The sequence below is a fragment of the Chlorocebus sabaeus genome, chromosome 13 (genome assembly GCF_047675955.1).
Source record: "Chlorocebus sabaeus isolate Y175 chromosome 13, mChlSab1.0.hap1, whole genome shotgun sequence".
Taxonomy (NCBI): Eukaryota; Metazoa; Chordata; class Mammalia; order Primates; family Cercopithecidae; genus Chlorocebus; species Chlorocebus sabaeus.
This window is the reverse complement of record NC_132916.1, coordinates 42,426,613-42,451,091: the sequence shown is the minus strand read 5'-3', so window position 1 is coordinate 42,451,091 and position 24,479 is coordinate 42,426,613. Positions and strand designations below refer to the sequence as shown.

Below are 24,479 nucleotides of genomic sequence, written 5' to 3'. Positions count from 1 at the left end.
ACATTTATCCCCTGCATGCCATGTGTCTAGAACTGAGCTAACAACAGAACCTTGCAGTAGGTCAGGGTGAGATAATGAGGACCAAGGAGGCCCTGGTGTAAACACATCCCAAACGCAACCCTACAAATGCTTCAGAAAGAGGAAGATGAGTATTTGATTTCCCTTCGAGGCCATTTTTTGTTGATACATAATAATTGTACATATTTATGAGGTACATGTGATATTTTGATACATGCATGCATTGTGTAATGATCAAGTCAGGGTAATTGGGATATCCATCACTTCAACCATTGATTAATTTTTTTGTGTGTGTTGGGAACATTCTAAATCTCTTCTAGCTATTTTGAAATACACAACAAATTATTGTTAACTATAGTCACCCTACTGTGCTATGGAGGCCATTTTGGCCTCATTTCCAATCAGAAATTAAATGGATGGCTCTGTAATGTGTTCCTTTTACACTATCCTTCATCATCTTCAACTATAGGGGACTGATGTTTTAATGGCAATATGAGAGCTCAGAATAAAACTATCTTTTGATGACTCATTTAACTAACACTGAATTATAATAGAACCTCAGTGGATATGCATATGGCATTCACATAGTTTGAGGACAAATTATTTTTGATCATCACTATTATCATCAATATAAAATTAATTTATACTCACGGACCGCTGCATGTGAAGTGTCACCAAGCACAGGTAACATTTTGTTTTCTAGTGTTGTGGGTCACAAAGACAAATGCTTTCTGTAACCTGCATCTGGTTTCCTTTCCCTGTTGCCCTCCTCTTCTCTCTCCCCTTGCCCTGTTGATTTTCCTTTAATTATATCATTCTGTAGCACAACTGGAGAGAAATTAAACGGCACGACTCTGAGACACGGGGCTGGTCAGCCCTCGAAGTCACTAGAGAGAACCCCTAGGGAGAGTCAGGTACAATTCTGTGGCTCACAGTGTGCCTTCAGAGGGAATGATGTCTGCAGTAAGTTGGCCTCATGTGCTTAGGGGATGGGGACAGGTAGGTAAAGTGACGCACGGGAGTTTATGTTTTTATTGTGTTTCCTTATGGACACAGAATTTGGCTAAAGTTGTATCAAAAGTCATAGAAGGGAGAGATGGCTCAAGCAGCCAGCTTCCGTGTGGGGAAGAGTCTGTAGCCGCCCCCCCCCCCCCCCCCCCGCCACTTGCATTCACTCTGCACACATTTTCCATGCAATTCCATAAGCCACGTTACGTTCTGTGCTCACTGTGGAGACACGTTCTGAGGGTATTAAATGTCAGTCCCTTTTTTAGGGCTTGCTGAGATTGATCATTAGAGCATCTCCTAGTATCTTAAATCCTTGTCCTAAATTTCTTTGAGGAAAGTGGTTTTAGAAACAGGTGGAACTTGAGAAGTCCTGGATGACTTAACTAGCTCAAAGCATGTCTGGTATTTTCTAAGTCCATTTGGAGATCAATTAACCATTTCTTTTGTGCAAACTGCTCCCTTCTGAAAGGTTTTTATGGGCTCAGAATGCCCACTACATTGTTTCCTTTCATGGTTTTTTGTTAAATTCAGTTTTTTTCCCTTTACTAAAGTAGTACTTTTTAATGGTCACATCAGTTTAGTGTTTCTTGGCTAAGGCAAATTGCTGTCATTTATGTGCTACCACTGCCTCAGGCCAGGTTTTTTTTTTTTTTTTCTCTATTGGTCTTTAACCTAATAACACACTTCTGTGTCTCCCCTAATGGCATCTTGGCAATGATAATGGGCAGAAGCTCAATTAGGAAACATTACGAATCATACAATTTAGTCTCTCAGAATGTGCAGGATTTCCTGAAATGATGAAGGGATTTCATTTTCCCTTGTCCCCTACCATTCTAAATCCCTTCCTTGTTTGTGCTCCACCTGACCCACATCATTCTTCAAACACATTTCTCAGGTTATAAAAAGAGCATCTTAGGTGAGCCAACTCCTTACCTATTTGCCAATCCCAGGGCACCTTTAACAGCTCCTTATGCTCCATTATAGCTCTGCAAATTCAAAGAAAATGAACCCGATGAGCAAGATTAGAACGCACTCTACTTTCGCTCTTTTTTTTTTTTTTTTTTCCACTTATCAGGTTTATACAAATAATGAAGCAACCAGATGAATTTCAGAAAGAATTTTGGGTCACGTAGAAGCAAGTCTAATTAGGCAGCCTGCGGTTTTTCCCTGAAGAACCTGGTCGGTGTGTGAGGGTGTGCCACAGGGCCCTGGGGAGCTCAACCCTTCCTGCCCTTCTCATCCAAACAGTCTGCCTGCAGCCTTTGTTTCTGCTTGACAGATGCTTTTTGAAAAGCAAACCGTGAGGTTCAGAAAATGTCTGTGCTTGCAGGTTTAATCAATTTCTGATTGAGCGTTTTCTAGGGCAATGATTCTCAAAGTTAAATGCACATGACAGCCATCTGGAGAGTGTGTTAAAATACAGTTTCCTGGTCCCAACCCTCGCAATTGATTCAGAGATTTGGTGAGATCCATGGACGTGCATTTCTGGCAAATTCTCATGTGATACCAGTGCTGCTGGTCAGAGGACCGTATTTTGAGAACCACTGATCTAGAAGAGAATGGGGAGGTGGCATTGGCATCACTCCACCAGCATTACTTTGATTCCAGTGAGCTCTCAATATATCCCACTTGCCAAGGACACCCTAATGCCACTTCCATTATTTTGGCGGCAGTGTCCCCCAAAGGGAACACTCAACTCTAAGAGACTATAACTGAAGCAAATGAGCACTAGATCTCTGAACATATTTTTTGGACTCAAGAATAATAACCCATAAAAGAAGTCATCTATCTACAAAATGTTGGCTATGAATAGTTGAACTAGGTAATTCGTTTTCCTCTCACAAAGCTGACACACCAAATTTAGGGGCTTTAAAATGCCATCACTTTCAAAAATGAACCCCAAATAAATCCTTATCAGACTGTGCCTTGTTTGCTGTGAAGTTTTTCACGAGTATCTCAAGACAACAAAATTTGGAGGATTGTTGAAACAGTCTATGTGTAAAACCTGTTTAAGGTGATGCCAAACTATCTTCCATAAATAATTTCAGACACTGAACCCATGCAATTAGAAAGTGTTTGCTTTGTAGAAAGAGACTGGTAAAATCTGAATTACCTGTTTGTAGAAAGGGATTCAGTAAAATTTGACTGGAGGGTATACTATCATTCTTTATATCTTTCATGAAGCTAAAATATTGGTCTTTACCAGTGGAAAATTCTTTGATTGAAACTTATTCTCATAAAAAATTCTGAGGCAATAGTCAGTGATGACTTACATGTTTCAGTCGTAGAATTATTGCAAAACTGGTGCTTTTGACTTTGTGGTGCTTAGTGAATGTCTGTATTATATCTTCACCTTTTTAAGGAAAACAGAAATGCTAAATTCTAAGAGATAAATTTGAAATGTGGTCCACCCTTGCAAATCCATGGGCAGTAAAATCACACATTTATAAAAGGATAATTTTAAACTATAGGTTTTCTACTGGTGGTTGTCACTAGTAGACAGAATGTTCCTTTCTGCAAATGCATTGAATTGGGGCATTTATGCTTAGTTTTTCTACTTCTCTAAGTAATAACCCGCTCATTGGTTTCAGATAATCAATCCTAATGCTTCTAATGCTTTCTAGCAAACTATCTTCAATGTTTTATAAAACATTAGGTGTTTTATAAAAATTTATATTAAACTTGTTTAATTTGGAGGAAATTTACTAATAAAGATATTGAGTTGACAGATTTCATCAGTCCTTTGTACAGGAAGCTGGCGTCTGGATTCCAGCATTGATTTTTACATCCCAAGAACAAAAATTGTAAGAATAAGTCTTGACAGTCCCTCTACTATCTATATTTCTTGTTATTTTTACTCACAATTGAATTCCACTGAAAAATGCTCCAAAGAGACCAATCATTCCCAGGAATTCCACTCGGCTCAGGGTTCGGATGATGTATTCTTCCCAGACGTTAGAGATACCATAGAGTGTGGCTCCTCCTAAGACCAGAAGGTCCCCTACCAGCTTATTTTCCCCTAGGAACCAACCAAACAAACAAACAGAGAGAGCATCATTAAAACCTTCTTAACAAGAATCTGGCATCAGCAAATTGAGCTTCCCTTGCCTATTCTATTTTGACATTTTTATAGAAGTTTGTTTATCTGTGCTCTAGACATGTTCTGATATAAAAAGGTTGCCTGTGTTGACACAATTAGAAGTCTTCTCTAACTAAGAAAGAGATCAGTCTCTTCCAGATCACACCCTCTCTACAAAGCCCACTATCTTCTGTCCAGGTATCAGATTTTCACTTATCAGATTTATACAAACATGAAGTGGCACAATCTCGGCTCAGTGCAACCTCTACCTTCCAGGTTCTAAGGGATTCTCCTGCCTCAGCCTCCCGAGTAGCTGAGATTACAGGCCCCGACCACCACACCCAGCTAATGTCTATGAATATATGCTAATACATGCACAAGTTATGTTGGTTTCAGGACATTTTCCAGCAGTTTAGTGAACATGGTGTAGAACAAACAGAAGCAGCATAAATTTCCACCCTCTGCTATTCAGGGAGGGAAGCTATGACAGAAGCCGTCAAGACTCCATTTTGACCATGGGCAAAATGTGTAACTGTTAGAAAATGAGAGTGAAAGGATTTATGGGTTGAAATTTTCAACTCCCCTGAGGTAAGTAACATAAGAGTGTAAATATATGAAATTCACGATCACATTAACATTTTTTCATTAAAAATTCTTTTTGTGTTAAACTCAGTTTTGGGCTGGGTGTGGTGGCACACGCCTGTAATCCTAGCATTTTGGGAGGCCGAGGCAGGTGGATCACCTGAGGTCAGGAGTTTGAGACCAGCCTGGCCAACATGACAAAACCTTGTCTCTACTAAAACTACAAAAATTAGCCAGATGTGGTGGTGGGTGCCTGTAATCCCAGCTACTTGGGAGGCTGAGGCGAAGAATCCCTTAGAACAAGGGAGGTGGAGGTTGCAGTGAGCCAAGATTGTGCCACTTCACTCCAGCCTGGGGGAAAGAGTGAAATTCTGTCTCAAAGAAATAAATAAATAAAAATAAACTCAATTTTGGTTGATTTAAAACAAAATAAATGCTTTACCCAGGTATTTCCTAGAGTTGGGCAAACTTCCCACTCCAGGAAGTATGGAGCCAGGGAAGGAGGAGAGTAGAAATAAGCAGCTAGAATGGCCTCACTGGTGTGCTCTATACCCAAGTGGTCTCTGGCTCTGTCCTGCGTAAGTCAGCAGTGCAGGAGCTCAGCTTACCTGCAGCTCTGGGGCAGTGGAAGCTGAGGTTGGAAAGGGTGCTTACTCCAGTGTGATTCTAAGGAAAGGACTCACGATAGCTTAGCCCTGGATTTCCTGATGAGCCTGGGTTCTCACTGTTCAGTGGGGTGCACTGAGTGTTCTTTAGGTAGTGGCTTCACATCAGAAAATCTGGGCAGGGCTTGCGGAAAGACTTCAGCATGTGGTCGCCTTGGAAGATTCTATCTCTAAATGGTGCCACATTTTCTAAGGGAACTTCCTTTTCCTGTCAAGGATTGGAGAGACAAGGGAAAAGACTCCGAAGGTAACATTGTGCTGGAGTCATCCTCATGGGAATGGAGCTGAGAATGGGATTTTGTGAGAGCTGGAAGTTCTCTTTGGGTTCATGAGGAGTTAGGCATCACTGCCCAGGAGATGAGCCGAGAACTTGAGGAGGCCCTAATGAGAAACCAGACTTGGTGAGAGGTCCCTGGGCAGATCTTTTAGGAAAATTAAGGTTGCTGTGACAGAATGTAAAATCTTTGGCAACCTGATTAATCTTTTTTATGTGTCAACTATAAAATAATGACAAACTTTTAATTTTAAGTAGTTCATCTGAAGAATGACCCATAAAATAGAACGTATCTATAACTAAAATTGTAAAGTTGTAATGAACATGATCCAGTCTCTTTTCACTCAGAAGACATTTTAGAGCCTTGTGATGACATGGGGTCATTATTATGAATATCAATTACTGTTGTACTAGTGAAGTGTGGAAGTGCTGCATAATATAATTCTTGGTTAATAAAATTAATTTTATAGAATGAACTGAAGAAAGCTAAATCATAATGACATATTTTAATAGAAATTAGGGAAGCATCAATCTACCTTTTAAAAGTCCTAAAAAGAGGACACACTATTTCAGTGAACAGTCTCACCAATATTTTTCAAACGCCACATGGTTATGGCCTCTTCTGTTAACTAGCCTTTGACTGTAAGAAATATACTCACCGGTACTTTGAGTTTTCACCAATTCAGTAATAATTATTGATCATCACAACACAATTTTGTGTAACCACAAGTTCACAAGTATTTTCTAATTTATCACTAACAAAAAGATTAAATATTATTTATTATAATTTGCTGATAATTATATTTGTCAGTTTTTAAGTCATTTGAAAGTAGTACATATACATATAACATACATTAAAATTTAGTTAAACATAATTAACCAGAACATAATTTTATCCAATGATATAATGAAGTGTTTGATATAATAAAAAGTATAGGTACTAAGACTAATATTTTGTGTCTAAAATTTGTATCTAGTTAACTGGAAATTATAACATATTACATTAATAATATATAAAATATTAATATAGTTTATGTACTGTTAATGCAGTAGATACCTGACATCATGATAGCAATTTTTGCACAATGCTCATGGGCAAAGTTATGCTAGAACATCTGTCATTTATGTGTGTATAAAACCACAATAGGTGATAATGATTTATAAATTTTGGGTAAATGGACACATTTAAAATTATGAAATGTCTGCCCAAACCGATAGTTCTCTCCCTCCTCTAAATTTCACAGCAATGGTATCTGTCTATGGCACCCATAATATTCCACTCCTTGTCTGTTACTTGTTAACTTGTGTATCTCATCTTCCCGCAGCCAACTGTTCTCTTACAAATCATGGTTGAAGGGCAGGGACTATGGCTCACTCAGCTGTATATTCTGTGTGGTCTCTAGCATGGACTCTGGAGCATTATACATGCTCAATAAAAAGCTAAATGAATTGAGTTGACTGAACATGTCTTAATACATCCTATGATAAATGTTTTCAGTGAGAACAGCTTTCAATTTATTGGTAGAGTTGGATCTGATCACATCTCTATCACTTACTAGCTGTGTAATACTGGGCAAACTACAGAGTCTTTCTGAACTTCAGTTTCCTTATCTTAAAATTAGGTTACTATGAGAATAAAATAAAATATGACATGTAAAATGCTTAGCATTGTATCTGACACTTAGTAAATGTTCACTAAATGGTAGTTTAAAAAAGTGAATACATTATTTCCTGAACCACGTGTCTCTTTGGGTTGGGCATTTCTCATTTTGGATTGCTCCTTGATTCTAATCAACCTAGTTATAATTGTTTTGCAAAAACTGGCTTTCCTTATTAGATTTTTGTTTAAGTACTAGAAACATCATGTTTGGAGACATGTTTGTGTATGCGTGGTGGTGGGAGGAAAAAGGAAGGCTATTTGAAATCATGACTTACCACTAGGACAAGAAATAAATGGTGAGTTATACTATTCTAGAGTGTTGAAAGACTGTTAGTGCAGTTCCTGAAAATGTATCCATCCCATTGAATACATCTGCCTCTCAAATAGGGAGCACCAACTATCTCGTTTTCCTGGGACTCTGTTGGTTTTAGCACTAAAAGTTCCACATCTGGGGAACTTCTCCATTCTGGGCAATCTAGGGCAGTCACTTACATTAATTTACTATGATAAAACGTCTTTACATTTGTTACAGAAGTCACAATTATGGAAAAAGAAGGACTAAGTGTTATAGCAGAAAGAATAATGGCTAAATTTCACATCTGGGCCACGTAATTTGGAGATGGTGTGTCCTTAAACATATTGCTTATCTTCTCTGAGGCTTGATTTCTTCAGCTGCAAGAATGACAATAAAAATTATTTGCATAGTTAGGAGGATTAAATGAAATAATCTATATTAAAGTACCTGGTACCTGTGGGCACGCAATAAAAAATGTCTTTTTTACTTGATTGTGTTTGATTACCTAGCTCCTTGAAAATATTTTCTTTTCCTTGAAATAAATATAAAATTAAGTGTAATAAAAAATTATTGTTGGCATCTAATATCTTTGATAAATGAACTAAAAGATGCAATAAATGTATTGTGTTAGAAAGAGGATATTTTGAAGGGCAAGAAGGATATTTCATAACAAGGAGTTATTTTGATTAGGTTTTATCTTAATCTTATTACCTTCTAACCTTGCCTTTTATATCCATTAAGTTTTCCCAAGCAAGTAGAGAACTCCTGGTGCTGAATCTTTTCAACTTTACTAAGTCATTTTTACACACTCCAACACATCTATAATATTTATAATATTCTCAGAAGCCACTTCCATTGCCTGTTAATTACCCCACACATCAGTAAATGCAGAGATGATCTTTCAGAAGAGGCCTATACTGCTGACATGGAGCCAAGGTGACAAAGAGAATACACATATTAAGACCACTGACTTTTTACCAGTAAGCTTGGAAAAGACATTTCCTTCAGGTGAGCTTAAAGGGCGTCCTATAGTGGGTGATCAGTTGTACACGTGACACACATAGAATGAGAACATAAGTGCTGTTTGCATCCTTCCCACCACATATACCGCTCTATAGTCTCTAAGGCAGAGTCTTCCGGGCTGGGGACTAGGGTGCTTTCTTTCCACCTCTGTCTAGAGTGGGAAAACTTGCTGGTCAAGTTTCAACAAAAGCCCTATTCCTGGCACATCATTCTGTGCCCCGAAACATATTTTGTACATGAAGTACTTAATGCCATCTAAGAAGTTTCCTTCAGTCAGACTTAAATCAAAACAAGTAATTCCTGGATAGCTAATGAAGAAACATGCTGACAAAGTAGAATTAAAGCAATTGCTTTAATGATAAGGAAGTCAAAGAAACTTTGAAAGGCCAACATCAACGTGCTTGGAGACAGAATTGTCAAAATTCCAATGAAGATGAAACATAGATTAAGCATTATAAAAAGGATGAAGTTAGACAGTCTCTTTTCCTGTGCAAAACTGTTGATACAGTGATGATAATTTTATTATTATTATTCTGATTTTTTTGAGATAGAGTCTTGGTCTGTTGCCCAGGCTAGAATGCAGTGGTGCAATCACAGCCCACTATAACCTTAAATTCCTGGGCTCAAGCGATCCTCCCGCCTCAGCCTCCCAAGTGGCAGGACTATAGGTGCACACTACCATGCTGGCTAATTTTTTGTGTAGAGATGAGGTCTTACTATGTTGCTCAGGCTGATCTCGAACTCCTGGCCTCAAGTGACCCTCCTGCCTTGGCCTCTTGAGTCGCTAGGATTTCTGAATGTGCTTGGCCTGGTGATGACATTTTATATGGAGTTGGATGCCTGACTTATGTTCTAGTGATTACCTGCAGTATTTTAGAAAAGTTTTGTGACCCTGGCTGATTAATGCAATTGAACCAACTCTGCCATAGAGGTGAAAAAAAGGAATATTTTTGATAATGATATATAACAATTTTAGGATTCTACTGACTTCAAAACCAGTGTGTTTTTTTTTTTTCTTTAAAAAAATGTGTTCTCTGTGATAGCTTAAATTGCTGCCTACTTTAATATTTTTATAGAGGCAGAGCATGTCCAATCATAATTTTATAAAATGAGTCCTTGGATCCTATATCTGGGCTGGTCTTAAAACATCACTCTATGTACTTGGGCACCATTTCAATACCACGGAAAGTGCTCCACACTGATAAAGATTAATTCTGTTAACACTGATGCTTTGTATATCACAAAAGCAATGATGCTGTGGGCCTTAAACAGATTCACGTGCAGAAACCAAATTCCACTCCAGTATGTTTTAGCCACATCTACGTTGTTTTTTAAAAATGACACTTTGGAAAGACTCTCAAACGGACTTACTTTCTTTTTCTTAAGTAGTTTTGCTTATTTTCTAGCACTTCATTTAAAATCAAAACAACATTTTTTACAGGATTAATGAATACAATCTAGTGAAATCAATTCAAATTAGCTTAACATTCTAGGCTTAAATGTTCATCTTTATAGTTGACTATCGAATGCAAGATGGTGGCCAAGATGAATGGCTGGGGTTCATGAAGGTAGAGTTTTTATAACTAAGGGTACTTGTTTCTGCTTAGCCTGTGTTTACACAGTGTGTGGAAAGCTGAGAAAGTGTAATTAAATTATGACTTTAGGCCGGCTGTAGTGGCTTATGCCTGTAACCTTGGCACTTTGGGAGGCCGAGGCCGGTGGAGCACTTGAGGTCAAGAGTTCAAGACCAGCCTGGCCAACGTGGTGAAATCCCGTCTCTACTAAAAATACAAAAATTAGCTGGGAGTGGTGGCAGGTGCCTGTAATCCCAGCTACTTGGGAGGCCGAGGCAGGGGAATCACTTGAACCCAGGAGGTGGAGGTTGCAGTGAGCTGAAATTACGCCACTGCACTCCAGCCTGGGCGACAGAGCAAGAATCTGTCTCAAAAAAAAATATATATATATATATGTATGCATATATATTTATATATGTATATATATAATATATATACACACATATGACTTTAGAACAACTGGCCACATTGTATAAGATAAAAATATTATCTGGTCTGAAAAGATTATTCATATCATTACTACCTGCATATAGCATAATATTGGCCCTTTCATATGACATCTATTGATACGTTATGGAACCAGTGTTTCATAGAAGAGAATCTGGGAAACACTGAGGTTTTCAGATTTCTATTGAAGTGGGGACCGATGGTGTTGTGTAGGTGGTATGGATATATGAGGCTGAGGTTGTCTCTCTTTTGTTCTATGTTATATCTTCACCTCCCAGCAACATGAGACAGAGAAGGAGTCCTGCCCTGGAGGCAACTCACTTGGTTTGGATGCATCTTGGTGTTCACATATGTCAATCATAAAGGAGCTGAACAAGGTCCTTTTCAGTTATAAAGTTCTATGGTGCAACATACATGACATCGTTTCAGAGACTTCATGTGACCTTGTCTCATAAAGAGAAATGGTCCATTTTTGACTCTTTATCATCCAATTTCCTAGAAGAAAGGGCAATTCCAAGAACTATAGAAAAGTGGGTACTTTCTATCCCACTTCTAATGTTAACAAAGAAGGTCATTTTTTTTTTTTTTTTCTGTTCCAAACACCCTTCTGTAGCAAAAATTTTGGTACATTTTAAAGAACTCCAATGCTTTAAAAAGGGTCTTCTGGAAACCACCCTGGCTCAGGGCTCCCCCAGCAGATTCACAACAATTTGATGAGTGAATCATGTAGCTTTACCTTGTGGGTTTATAAACTCTAATTGATACCAATAACCCCTCCTTGTAAAACAAATTAAAAACCGTGTGTGAGGAGACAGAACTTAACCCTCCCCACTAAAATTATGGAGCACTCCTAACTAGTCCTCAAACTTTATTCACTTGTGGGCCTATAAACCAACCTTCACCCAGTAGTTTGAAAGCTCAGTCTTTCTCTGGCTTGACAGAGAAAGGTTTGGGGTTGGGGAAATGTGTGGAAGGCCCTGTGACTCAGGAGTGAATTAACTCATTACCACCAACTCTACAAAGGACCAGGGCTTGGGCCAGGTAGCTGGTTCAGGAATGGATTGACCTCCAAAACATCTTCTTGGTAGGTCATGACTCTCAGTTTTAAACACTGTGTGTATGTTTCTGAATGGATGCAGAAAGGGCATGAAAGCTGTATTTTGCATCCTCATTCACTCAAGAAACATGCATTAAGCACTTCCTATGTGCCCCGTTTCAGGTGTGGGGAACAAACATGAACAGGACACAAAGAGTGGGAAATCCAGGTTCCTAAGGTCCTTGTTTTCACCCAACTACGAACATTCCATTTCTTGTCTTGGCCTCACCCACAGAGGTAAGGAACCTGGTGAACATCCGAAGACTCACCTGCTCCCTGATGTCTTCCCACAAGCACATCTGCTCCCACCATGCAGCCCATTCCCAGGATGCAGACGACGATGCCGATGAAATGCACAGCCTTGTACCGGATCAGCAGGAAGAACCAGGAGAGCAAAATCACGACTGGGATCACAAAACAGTCCAGGAGCTATTGGGAGGGATGAAGGTAAACAACAACAGGAGGTTCAGGAGGAAGCTTTCCATGTAAAAGGGAAAAGTAATTTAGTTCTGCAGAAAGGGTTCTGTCTTTCCCCTGAACCTGAGATTTTGTGTAGACCCAGACTTGATGTAGTTAAAACAGAATCTGAAATAAATGGAAATTAGCTTTATTTATTTACTTAATTGTAAACATCCCCCAAACTTTAAGGGAAAGGGGAGAAGGCAAACTTATGACAGGCTGGTGGTGAAGAGTCTCCTGCCTCCAGGTGCTGGGGCAACTCTGCCTCCTGTCTTCTTCAGAGCCAGGCCATGCTCCACGGGAACACCTTTGGTTTGGGGAGAGTATACCCGACCTTTTTACACTGCCCCCCTATTTTACGAGAACATCTGGGAATAGGAGGTGAGGGTGCAGAGGTCTTATAATGTTTTATAAATTATTAGAAATTAGACAAAAGTTGAATTTAACTTCTCCTGGACAGCTGTCCTCCTGCTACCAGTAAAAATTGATCTGTTCTTGTCATTTCATTCTTAAAATAAAAAAATGCTCTCAATATAAATGCAAATTTATGAGCCTCAAAAGTAGAAATACTTAAAAGAACTATTAGAAACAATTTTTTAAAGAAAGTTGAATAGAGTATAGCAAAAAAATTTGATTTCATTTTTTAATATATTTTGTACAAATAGTGAGATTCCATCTGACACGTAAGTCCGAGGAGTTGATAGAGAATTTGCCCCAATTATGTAGAGAGATAATGTGGTGAAATCAGAAGACCCCTGTGCTAGGAGTCAGAAGACCTGAATTTGAGTACAAATCCTCATTTACAGCTGTGTGACCTCGGGCAAATCACGAGCTCAGGAGCTTCAAATTTCTATTAGTAAAATGAAGATAACAACTTTCCCCAAAGATCAATATGAACCTCAGAAATACTACACATGAAAGTAATTCTTAAATCACGAGGCCCTCATTGCTGGTCTATAACCCTGCTTTCAAACACATGCTTTGGGCTCCATGGAATTAATTCAGACTCTACCACACTGTGGTAAGACCTCTGGATACACTATCCAAGACAGGGTCTCTCTTAGACAAAGTGATGTCACACAGAAGTGTAAGTTCCTTGTAGCACATGAGGAACTTGTGATTTGCCTAACTGCCCAGTATATCTCCTTGCTGGAATTCTAAACAAGTGGCCCCTACCACCCAGCTGCCAGTACAGGGCAGTGATCCTCAATACTCCTTCACTTTCATTGCCTATATCCTATTGATTACCAAATTCTGCCAATTTAATCTTCCAAACATCTCTCAAATCTACTCATGCCACCCTCTCCCACTTCTGCCACCTAGACTGAGCTAACATCCTCTGCTACATGGAACAAGCCTCTCCTTCCTGCCCCAGGGCCTTCACTTATGTACACCCCTCCTTCTGGAGTGCTCCACTGCTTGAACTTCCTCCTCCTTTTCCTTCAGGCCTGCACTTGTTAAGTTGCCTCCTCAGGAAAGCCTCTTAGATCCCCAAGCTAGGTCGAGTCCTGTTTGATGCTTTTGTTGAACCCTGTACTTCTCCTCTGTAGTTCCACTTGTAATAGTACTTAATTAGTACAGGATTATTGGCATCAGAACACTGCTGGGATTAGGAGGAGTATTCAGTAAGAGTTATTGAGCAAATATATACAAAGATTTTTAATGATCAGAAACATCAAAATAGAGTCTCCAAGATTCACTGAAGGCTGGAAAAGGTTTGTGTATTTGCAAAACATCCCTGAACATCAGAGTGGCTTCTTGGCACTGCAAATAGCATGCTGAATCCCCTCTATCCCCAAAGCTTTTTGTGACCTGGACAGATGCTCATGTTTCTCTGTGCACTGGTCTTCTCCTCTGCAAAATGAAACAAGCACTCAGAATAGTAAGCTATCCCCAGGGTTGCTGAGATGATAAGGTGAGGAAGGACCATGTGAATGCTAAGTAGCACTGTGATGGCTGGGGGCTGAGCCCAAAGGTCACAGCACTCTTGGAGGGGCTATAGGAAGGAGGTGGTGGCAGGTAGGATTTTACTACAGCACACAGTTGCTCACTGCAGTTAATTAGCAATGTAAGTTAATGATGTGGTAATATGCTCTAACGTAAGTTTCGCAGCTAGCCTCAGATGCTATTTAAGTATATTAGGAAACTTCAGTTTGCCATTGAAAACTGTTCACTGGGCATAAAACAGTTGGAGTTTTGTGTTAAAAATTAAAAATGATTGAATCAAGTTGAAATATTTAGCTGCACACTACAGAATTAGGGTTTCATTATCTGGCTGGAAGCCCTTGGTCAGCAGAGCTGAAAGCCTCTCTTCCTGAATTACTGAGGGCAAGCTAGGCCATCATCCAATCTTTGAGGAGGGCTGAAGTGAGCTTTTAAGTTCTCAGTGTCATTAGAAAACCCAAAGCACTTGATGAGTCCTGAGATCTATTCCCCTAATGGTTTGAGTTGGAAAATCCTTATTTGTAAGTGTCAGGTGGTTCTGTGGGTAAGTGCAAACTTTTACAAAGAAGAGAAGGGAAAGAAGAATATAATCATAATTTTTCTTAGACAGGATACAATAAAGCCAGGGTTTCTGGGGTATCTGAGGAGAGGAGCTTGGTGCTTATGATACAGTGGGGCCTCAGTAATTGGTGGCTGAATAAATCAACGAATGGTCAGACATGTGGTATCACTGACCGTCAGAAGGGATATTAGAGATAATCAAGGTTGCTACTGGCATTTAGGGTGGGACAATTCATTTTGCAAGATTGTCTCATGTTCTCTGCAGGGCAGTTAGCATTGCTGGGCCTTGACCATTAAACATTCTACACATTTGCAAAGGCCCCTGGAGGGCAGTCTCTCCCCAGTTTAGAATCACCAAGACCCCTTTATTTAACAGTTGAGGATTCCTAAGTCCCGAGAGGTGAAATGATGTGCTCAAGGTCACACAAATTGTTAGAATCAGCAGAAATTGTGTCATAAGAATTTTTTGAACAATGTTTTAGTGAAGGTCAATGACAGGAATATTTAATTGCTACAGCTGAAGGTCTCACCATGGCATCTGTAACTGGTGAGAGAAACTGGGAGCTGCTCTTACTAAACAGGCTATTCTTTTTTAGTGATTTTTGCCTTCAGCCTTCCCCTCGTGGTTATATAACATAAAACATACTGACAAAATGATTTTCCAATAGCTTTCTCCTAGCTTACTTCCTTGGCTAAGTGATTGTTAGAGTGGTAGAAAAGAGCAGCATTATAACTGAAACTGTTAAAAAAGAAAACAAACAAACAAAAACTCCTCTTCTGATTGCCATTAATCTTTTCAGTAGATTTAACTTTCTTTGCATACATCTCTGAATCTAAAAAGAAATTATAAAATATCCATACAAAAAAATAAACAAATATTATTTTATAACCATCTTATGCTCTGAAAACTCTCCAAGGACATTAAAAATACTTTAATAGAAAAGTGAAGTGTTTATTACTCTTAGATTTACATAGCATCCTTTTTTCCCCCCTAAGAATTTAAATGAATTTCATTCTCCTTATTCCTTGAATCCTCAGGCAACACATGCCAGAGGTGTCTACGATTCTGTTTACTAATTTTATAGAGACGGCTGAGCACAGTGGCTCACACCTGTAATCCCAGCACTTTGGGAGGCCAAGGCGGGAGGATCACTTGAGGTCAAGAGTTCGAGACCAGCCTGGCCAATATGGAGAAACCCTGTCTCTACTAAAAATACAAAAATTAGCCAGGCATGATGGTGCGTGCCTGTAATTCAAGCTACTTGGGAGGCTGAGGCAGGAGAATTGCTTGAACCTGAGAGGCAGAGGTTGCAATAAGCTGAGATTGTGCCACTGAACTCCATCCTGGGCAACAGTGTGATTCTGTCTTCAAACCAAACCAAACCAAACCAAACCAACAAAAAGATAGAGACACAGAGGCACACAGTACACAACGGCTTGGGGCAAAGTCTCTGAAGTCATGGTGATAGCAGGATTATTATTTGAAACTTGTAGGTGTTTTTAAACTTTATTTTTTAAATAGAGATGGGGTCTCATTAAATTGCCCAGGCTCATCCCAATCTCCTGGGCTCAAGCAATCCTCCTGCCTCAGTCTCCCCAAGTGCTGGGATTACAGGCGTGAGCCACTGCGCCCAGCTTGAACCTTGTCATTTAAAATAACATTTACAGTTGGTTGCATTAAGTTTACACTTAGAGTTTGTAAAAACGATTATGTTATTTTTATGGTAGACAGAGTGAATCTTCACAACAGCCCTTTAAGGGAGTTATGACTGAATCTACTTTATAAATAAGGGAACTGACAGTCTAAGAGAAAAGCAAATTAGTATTAGAATTGGGGCTAAAACACTAGCATCTGGACTCCTAGATTAGAGTTCAAGTGCAGCTTCCAGAAGTTATTTAAATAAAAAAGGTTCATGTTGACATTACTTTTAAGACAACAGAAGAAAGTCAACATTAAGTAGCATTAAAATTTTAAAAATACGTATATGTACAGGAAGATTGAAGCATCATTTAATTTCCCCTCTCTCTCCCTACCTCCTTTTCTTTTCCACTCCAGCTGATCTGACCATCTTATCACTGCACCTTGCTCTGCAGCCTTTAATCACATTTGGTTATGCCCTCTCCTGCACACACGCATCCCATCCCTCCCTTACTGCCAAAATCAACTCAAGCTTCTCTCTGGACTTCCATGGATGCTCCCTCCCTTTGCCAGCACTCCGCAGACCCCTTAACCTGGCTTTAGACACTCATGCTTCTGAAGGTGTGCTCATCATGATGCACACAGCCCACCCAAACATGGTCATGAAGCTGCCCCAGTAGTGGACAGTCTCATGAAGATGGAACATTTTCTGAGTGTCTGTGAGATCTGCCTTCAGGCTGCAAACCCTCTTTATAGCTGGTGGGTCTCCCCAGTTGTATCCCGGTTTTACAGAATATTTTACAAGTCTTTGGTCCACAAGAGTTCACAATTCTATATCTGGGATGCAGGAAGAGGCACAGGCTGTGGAGATATGGGATGGGGATTGGGGGGCTGTCTCCCCTTAACAACCCTACCAGTGGCTTTGGGCAACCACTGGCACACCCCAGCCCCAGAGGGGTGGGATAGAGGGAGCTAGGAAAAGCAGGGAGAGGAAGTCCTCTGGGTCATCAGGGCTTCTGCCTCACCCCTGCCAAGTGGGCGGTCAGCTGCTACAGCCATCCTCCCTTCAACATCCAAGGGAACCTCACCCTCTTCTCTGTTTCCCTGGCTCTTTCCTGCAACGCCCCCTTGGAAGTCATGAGAGTTGAAGAATTAAAGGAAGGATAAAGCCAGAAAAAGTTTATTCTTCATTCAGCTGACATTTATTGAGCATTTACCAAAGCCCAAAGCCCCTAGCCTCTGTGTGCATTCCTATCAATTTGTACATTATCTTTTTTATTGCCAATTTATATCAAATATAAACTTTTATAATTGTTTTAAATTTGTTATGTGATTACTGATGAAGCAAAACTTTTTCTTTCTATTGAATTATTAGTATTATTACTGATATATAAAATATCTTTATATATTATTAAGACTATTATACCTTTATCATATTTGCTGAAAATATTTTTATAGCTTTAAAAATTATGAGTTTAAATATTTATTTATAAGCGCATTAAAAAAAAAAAACTTTTTCTCTCTCCCCAAATCAGCAAAGTAGTCATCTATGGTAAGTGATCTATGTGTTCTTTTAGTTACTTATTTCTTTTTTAACATTTAAAATTGTAATTCATCTGGAATATTTTGTTGCATGAAATTAAATTAATAGCGAATTCAGTTTCTTATTACAGTCCACTTCTCACTGCATTTGTTGAATAATCAGTCCCTTTCTTGTTGCTCTGCAATATTTTCTCTATAGTATATTTTATATATATTAAAATTCATTTTCGGGCCATGTTATATACCATACTACCAACAGTATCATGTTGCTTTAATTGCTGTAGCTTTACAAATGCATTTTTAATGTCTTCTAAGGCAAATTGGTTTTCGTTACTCATTGTTCAAAAAATTATCTTAGCTATTCTCATCTGTTTTTCCTTGCAGATGAAATTTACTGCCATATTTTTTAGTCTTCAACATCCCTCCCCCTCTTAAAAAATCCCCAGGGATTTCAAAGAGCTTTTACATCCATTACGTCATTGTCAAATGTTAAATGAAGGCTTTGGGGGAAAATCTATATCTTTCTCCAAACTCTTAAGGAGTTTCAAATGAAATTTTGAATTTGGATATTTGTGTTTATTGCTGGATAATATCAGTTGGGTATAAATTACCCTTTTCAAAAAGAGCACAGTGATATTGATGTCAGATAAAAAAGATAGAGAGAATTTGTTAGAAAAATGAGATAGTCATATAGCACTTAAATGTTATACTTTAGCCTACTGTTAACTTTTCTGAGTTGATTACGCAAAGTTCCATCAAATAATCTAAAGTAATAACAAAATTCATTGTACTTTCAAAAGAATGAGTAGCTTTGCCCAGAAGTGCAGGAAAAAGCCAGTAAGTTACTTCTTTCCATAAAAGCAGGAAGTGCTTTCTTCTAAAAGATCAAATATGTAACTTCAGTTTTACCTGTTCAAATAATTACTTTAACTCATGAAAAAAATAATCAGAGTGTAATAAAGTTAGTACATTACGGTATTTTATGTTTTCTGACTTATATGCTCTGCAACATGGATGAAAATGACAAGGAAATCTAGGTAACTGAGATGGGAAAACTGCTCTGCAAATTAAGAACAGTGATTTCAGGAAATCTCCATAGCATTCCCATTTTCTACTTACAAACCGAACAACTTGGCAATGCTTGTTCTTCATCTTCAACTTACAGCTTTTAACTACCTTCAGAAAAGCTGAGTATGGTATTATGTTTCCATTCTAGTAAAATGTCTATTTAGAGACTGTCTTTTGTGTCTAAAATACTACCTGTTCTGTTTTTTTCTTTAATGTTGGATGCTGTGGTTCCAATCACTTAGTTTTCCTCTCTTCTTGGATTTAACTGGCAGAAAATAATAGCTTGATTCATTTGAAACTGCCATATTTGTAGGTCAAATTGGTTGTATTCTACATGGTTCACCTAAAAGACCCCAAGAACCAAATGGAGATCAAACAGCTGTATTAATTTTAAACCAGCTGTATTAATTTTAAATTGGAGAAGGCAGTGTTGCCTCCAGTCTCCCACTCCAATTTAACTTAGCCTAAACTTTCTTAGCCAGATATCCTAGGGGAAATGGTCTTCAGGTCTTAGACTCTGTATTTCAGGGGTCTTTCCAGCAAGGGACATAGAGCAGGCAGAAATGAAGCACTGCAGATTTTTTTCCCTCAAAACTTTCAGTTTTCTTTTAAAGCATCACATCTCCACCAAGTGGTAAAGTCCGCAACTGGATATTAAATTTAGCTATTTCCTCTTTGGGGTGGAGCAAGAAAGGAATGGAAAGAGAGAGAGAGAGAGAGAGAGAGAGAGTTTTCTCCCATCATCTCAGCTTTTTGAAGAGAATGCAAGTCTTCCCTGATCTAGGTGGTCTCATGGGAAGGACAGGAGTCCTACATTCCTTCTATACCATGCTTGCTTTAGATGACATACATGTTCATGTAAAAATTTGTTTCTTGATTACAGATCTACATATCATAGTATTAGGCATAAAAATTTCTGGATGGAGAAAATCAGAATCTATAAGAATAAAATGTTAACAATAGTTATCTTTGAATGGGATAACTGAATCTTCACAACTCCATGGCCCAAACTCTCTGTGGTTTCCAGATTTCCTCTCTGGAGCATATACAGGCAGTCCCTAACTTAAGATGGTTTGACTTACAGTATTTTCAATTTATGATGGGTTTATAGGGATGTGACACCATCGTAAGTCCAGGAGCATCTGTACTTCTTTCAAAATATATAAAACAACACATGTTATGTATGAGAGGGTAAAAATCTACAAGAGTCAGGTTAGTGTTTTCAAGGGAAGCTGATGGTTTATTTTAAAAAGTTTATTTTAAAAAACTTCCCCCATTCCAACAGAGCATAATGAGGTGACCTCATCCCTCTTTCTAATGGTCTGTGCCCAAAAGAGACTCCTCTGCCAGCCTTCAGATCCTCATTAACGCTCCCCTCTGGCTATTACAGGCAAAGAGCTCTCCTCAAGTGGCCCAGCTGTCAGAGGCTAAACCTGTGGCAACTGGTAGGTGATTCCAGGAAAGAGAACATTTCCCCACTCTCCCTTCCTCTGCTTCTAATTGGCAATTCTTCCATGTTTCTAAAAGTGACAAAGAGAAATCCATCTCCAGTGAGTAAAACTGAAGTGTTAACAGGGAAGGATCTTTAAAAGGACAAACTTCAGTAAAACACACACACACATACACACACCCACCCCAGAAGTCTTCTTTAGGCTGACAGACCAGCTGAAGAGAGTAGAAAATATTTTGTGCAACATACATTCACATACAATCAATAACCATTTTAATTCTGTGGCCTGGATTTGTCACCACCCCAGAGGCATTTAAAAATCTGACCAGGAGTGCAATTCCAGGGAGTAGTATATTTCATCTGGAACAAACTTTTCTGGTAGACAGCCACTGCCTCTCTTACACTCTCTCCCGGAGATTTTTTTTTCCTTCTCAGAGCTATGTTATTCATAACCCTCTCCCCTCCCAAACCCTATACCTTAGAACTTACTGTTTAGGTTTTACTGTCTTAAAATATTCATGTTGGATAAAGCCATGTTTCCATCACATTGTCCAAGAGAGCTAAGCTAATCAAATGTGTCACTGTGCTGACTATATATAACAGACTTTTTCCAGGAAATACCCTATTTTTTTGGATTTAGAAAATTATTTTTACCAAACTACTTTTCTTTTCCTACAAATAGGAATTTAAATGTGTAAACTATATATATGTCCCCTTGTGCCAGTCATTCGAACTTTCTAGTTGCTCAAGTTTATTCGCTTTACTTTTTTGGCTTCAGCTCTCAAAGGAGAAAAGAAAGAAAGAAAAAAATGACACTGCTATGCACTGAAAATCTGGGACAAGTACCTAGAAATCTAGGTGACCGGAAGATACAGATAATTAGACACAAGCTCTCTAGCTCAGTTGCGGGGAAATCTGCCTTCGGTGAGAGCAGAGCTGTCCCAGGGGGCAAGATCCTTCTGGTTGAGGATCATTGGGTATCATCAAAGCCTTTATCAGCTTTAAAAACACGTTCTGATCATCAGCGGGCCAGATTCTACAAGTAAAAAGCAAGAAATTAACATTTACTGAGTGCCTACTATATGCCAGGCTCCCTGATACATGTTCTTATTTTTCCCATTTTACAGATGAGGAAATGGAATTCTAAAGATAGTAACTTTCTTGAAGTCACCTAGCAATGTCAGAGCCAGGATGTGATCACAGGTCTGCTATTCTCCTTACATAAAACAGGTTTAGTAATCAAGGCCCAGGTGGAGCAGAAACTATATAGGATTTATATATCGTCTAGTTGTCTAGACTGGATTAGCCTCAAATCAATCTAGCAGCTGTGAGCTCTCTCTTACATTGAGAGTACCATGGGAGACAGAGAAAACTCTGAGACTATTGAAAAATGGTCACTGGTTGGGGGTGTTCTTCTGCATTTTTTATGTTAAATAAAGTATAGGTTATAAGACAAAGTGCATGAGAATTAGAACCATTCCTTTTCTGACACTGTGTGGCTCCCTTGGGTATTTTTGGAGAAGTGGTTGTCTTAAGTCAGCCAAACTCTAACTTGTATTTATAATTTTTAGAATTCATGAACATAGGAACATTAACAGTAACATTAAAGTAAGTAAACATTTCAAAGTGCATATTGAAGGAAATAAAAGTTTTCTGATAAAATATTAATTCTACATTAATTTTGCATTACTTTTGATTCCTCACTGCATTAAAATAGTACGGAGAAACAATTTCAAAAGCTAGAGGAAAACATCTTGTACTTTTTGGGTTTTATTTCTAGGTTTATTTCCAGGTTTTGTTAGAAAAGAGCAAAAATTGCCGGCTATGGTGGCTCACATCTATACTAGCGTTTTGGGAGATGGAAGTGGGAGGATTACTTGAAGCCAGGAGTTCAAGACCAGCCTGGGCAACAAAGTGAGACCCTATCTTTACAAAAAATATGAAAATAAGCTAGGCGTGGTGGTGCACACCTATAGTCCCAGCCACTTGGGAGGCTGAGGTGGGAGGATCACTTGAGCCCAGAAGTTTCAGGCTGCAGTGAGCTAGGATCATACCACCGCATTCCAGCCTATGTGACAGAGCAAGAAAAATGCAAAAATCAGATTTTTATTACCTTATACTAGCCACTTATTTACTCATCCAAAAGATATTTATTGAATGCTTACTAAATGATCAGGATTGCTATAGAAGCGGAGGATACCAGCATGAACAAAACACTCTACATCCAGGTGCAGGTGGACAGCTGCCAATGAACACACATTTCTTTCCTCCAGTTGACATTCAGTTTCTTTCCCTAAGGACTTGCCTGGTGGGGAAGGTGATTGTGCCCTCTGTTCTTTGGAACCCTCCCCTCTCCCCTTCTGCTGTGTCTGAGGCCTTGCTCCAGCAGCTACCCCACTTCCCTCCTGGATCCTCATCCCTTTCTGCTTGCTGCATTCCTTCACTATATAGGTCCTGGTCTTATTCTTGATGCCCACTGGCTCTGTGGCTATTTATCTTTTCCTCTTCACAGCCAGCCTGTGAAGATCAATCTACACTTACTGCCTCTGGCATCTTGGTCCCATTCATTCCTCAAGCTACAGCAATACTGACAGCTCCTTTCACTATGATCACCAAGGCTAAATTGCCTGGCCGCTTCTGACTTATCTTACTAAACCTCTCTGCAGTAGTTGGCATTGCTAACTACTGTCCCCTTGAATTTTCCCTCTCCTGATTTATCTGTCTTTTTTCCCTTCTACCTCTTTGGCCCTTTGTTCTGTCTTTTTGTGGATGCATCTTGTTCTTTTGGTCCCTCTCAAAGTTGGTGTTTCTGAGGGATCAATCCTTGGCTGTCTTATTTTCACATTCTACATGTGCCACTCTTTGGCTGTCACCCACCTCTTACTTCCTTTCCTGCCAAACTTCTTGAAAAGAGTTGCATTTAGCCACTGTCTCCATCTCATCAACATCCATTCAACACCTCGATTCACTGCAATCTGGTTTCTGTTCCCCAAACATGATCAAAATGGATCAAAAACATTCTCTGTTTTTGAACCCAGCAGACACATTTTAATCCTCTTCTTACTAAGCGAAGAATCTGACACTCCTTCCTTCTTTTGGTGCTCTCAACCACCCCCGCCCTTGATTCCATCCCTCGGGCCTCTTCAGACTTCTTTATGCGTTCCTGGCTTATGGCCTCCTGCATCTACTCTCATCTCTCAAATGTTGTGTTCTCAGGATTTTGCCATAGTGTCTCATCTCACTATTGCACATTTACCCTGAATGATTTCATCTACCGTTCTGACTTTAAAAATCATCCCTATGCTGAGGACTTCCAAATGTACCTCACAAATCTGGATCTATCTCCCGAACTCCACAGCCATATCACCACCTACTTATCTAATGTGAATGTGCCTCAAATCCCCACAGCTCAGCATGGCTCAAACTTAACTCATCTTTGTTCCCAGATTATCCCTCCTCTTGTGATTCTTCCTTCCCTGAATGGGACCAGCAGTAACTTAGTTGCTCAGGTCTGAATCCTGAGTGTCTGACAATCAAGAGGTCATACTTCTCCCCTTGAAACACTTTCTTGACTTGGCTTCCAGGACATACTACATTCTCCTTGCTCTCCTCTACCACACTAGCCTCTCCTCAGCCTGCTTTCCCCTAGTCTCTGAATGTGGTCCATGGCTTAGTTTCATTTTCTTCTCTTTTCTATTTATACCCACTCCACTGTGATCTAATCATACAATGACCTTTAGCGCCACCTATATGAGAAGGACATCCAAATGCATAATTCCAGTTTCAGCCTCTCTGTTGAACTCCAGACACATATACTCAGCTACCTATACCAAGCTCTGCTTGGATGTCTAATAGGAAACTCAAATCTACATGACCAAAGAAGAATGCTTTGATTTTCTGCTTCACATCTTCTCTTCCCCAGTTTTCTTCATTTTACCACATGGCACAACCATCCCCCAGTGACTGAGGCCAATAACTAAGGAACCATTCTTGACTCTTTTTTTTTCTTTCCAACTTCCCCTATCCACTCTATGAATGCTAGAAAATCCTATTGGCTTTATCTACTGAATGCATCAAACCATCTCTATCCACGTC

The 24,479-nt window shown here is 39.3% G+C and overlaps 1 protein-coding gene across 1 annotated transcript in view; it reads right to left on the bottom strand.

Annotated features, from left to right (window-relative positions):
- The window catches only part of SLC35F1 (solute carrier family 35 member F1), a 420,547-nt gene that overhangs the window by 33,401 nt on the left and 362,667 nt on the right, over nucleotides 1-24,479 (bottom strand). The window contains exons 4-6 of the mRNA XM_038000977.2: nucleotides 11,991-12,150; nucleotides 3,889-4,045; nucleotides 1,960-2,012 (exon numbers count right to left, since the gene is read on the bottom strand). Of these exons, the coding sequence (XP_037856905.1) occupies nucleotides 1,960-2,012; nucleotides 3,889-4,045; nucleotides 11,991-12,150 (370 nt within the window). The remainder of the gene's footprint in view (nucleotides 1-1,959; nucleotides 2,013-3,888; nucleotides 4,046-11,990; nucleotides 12,151-24,479) is intronic.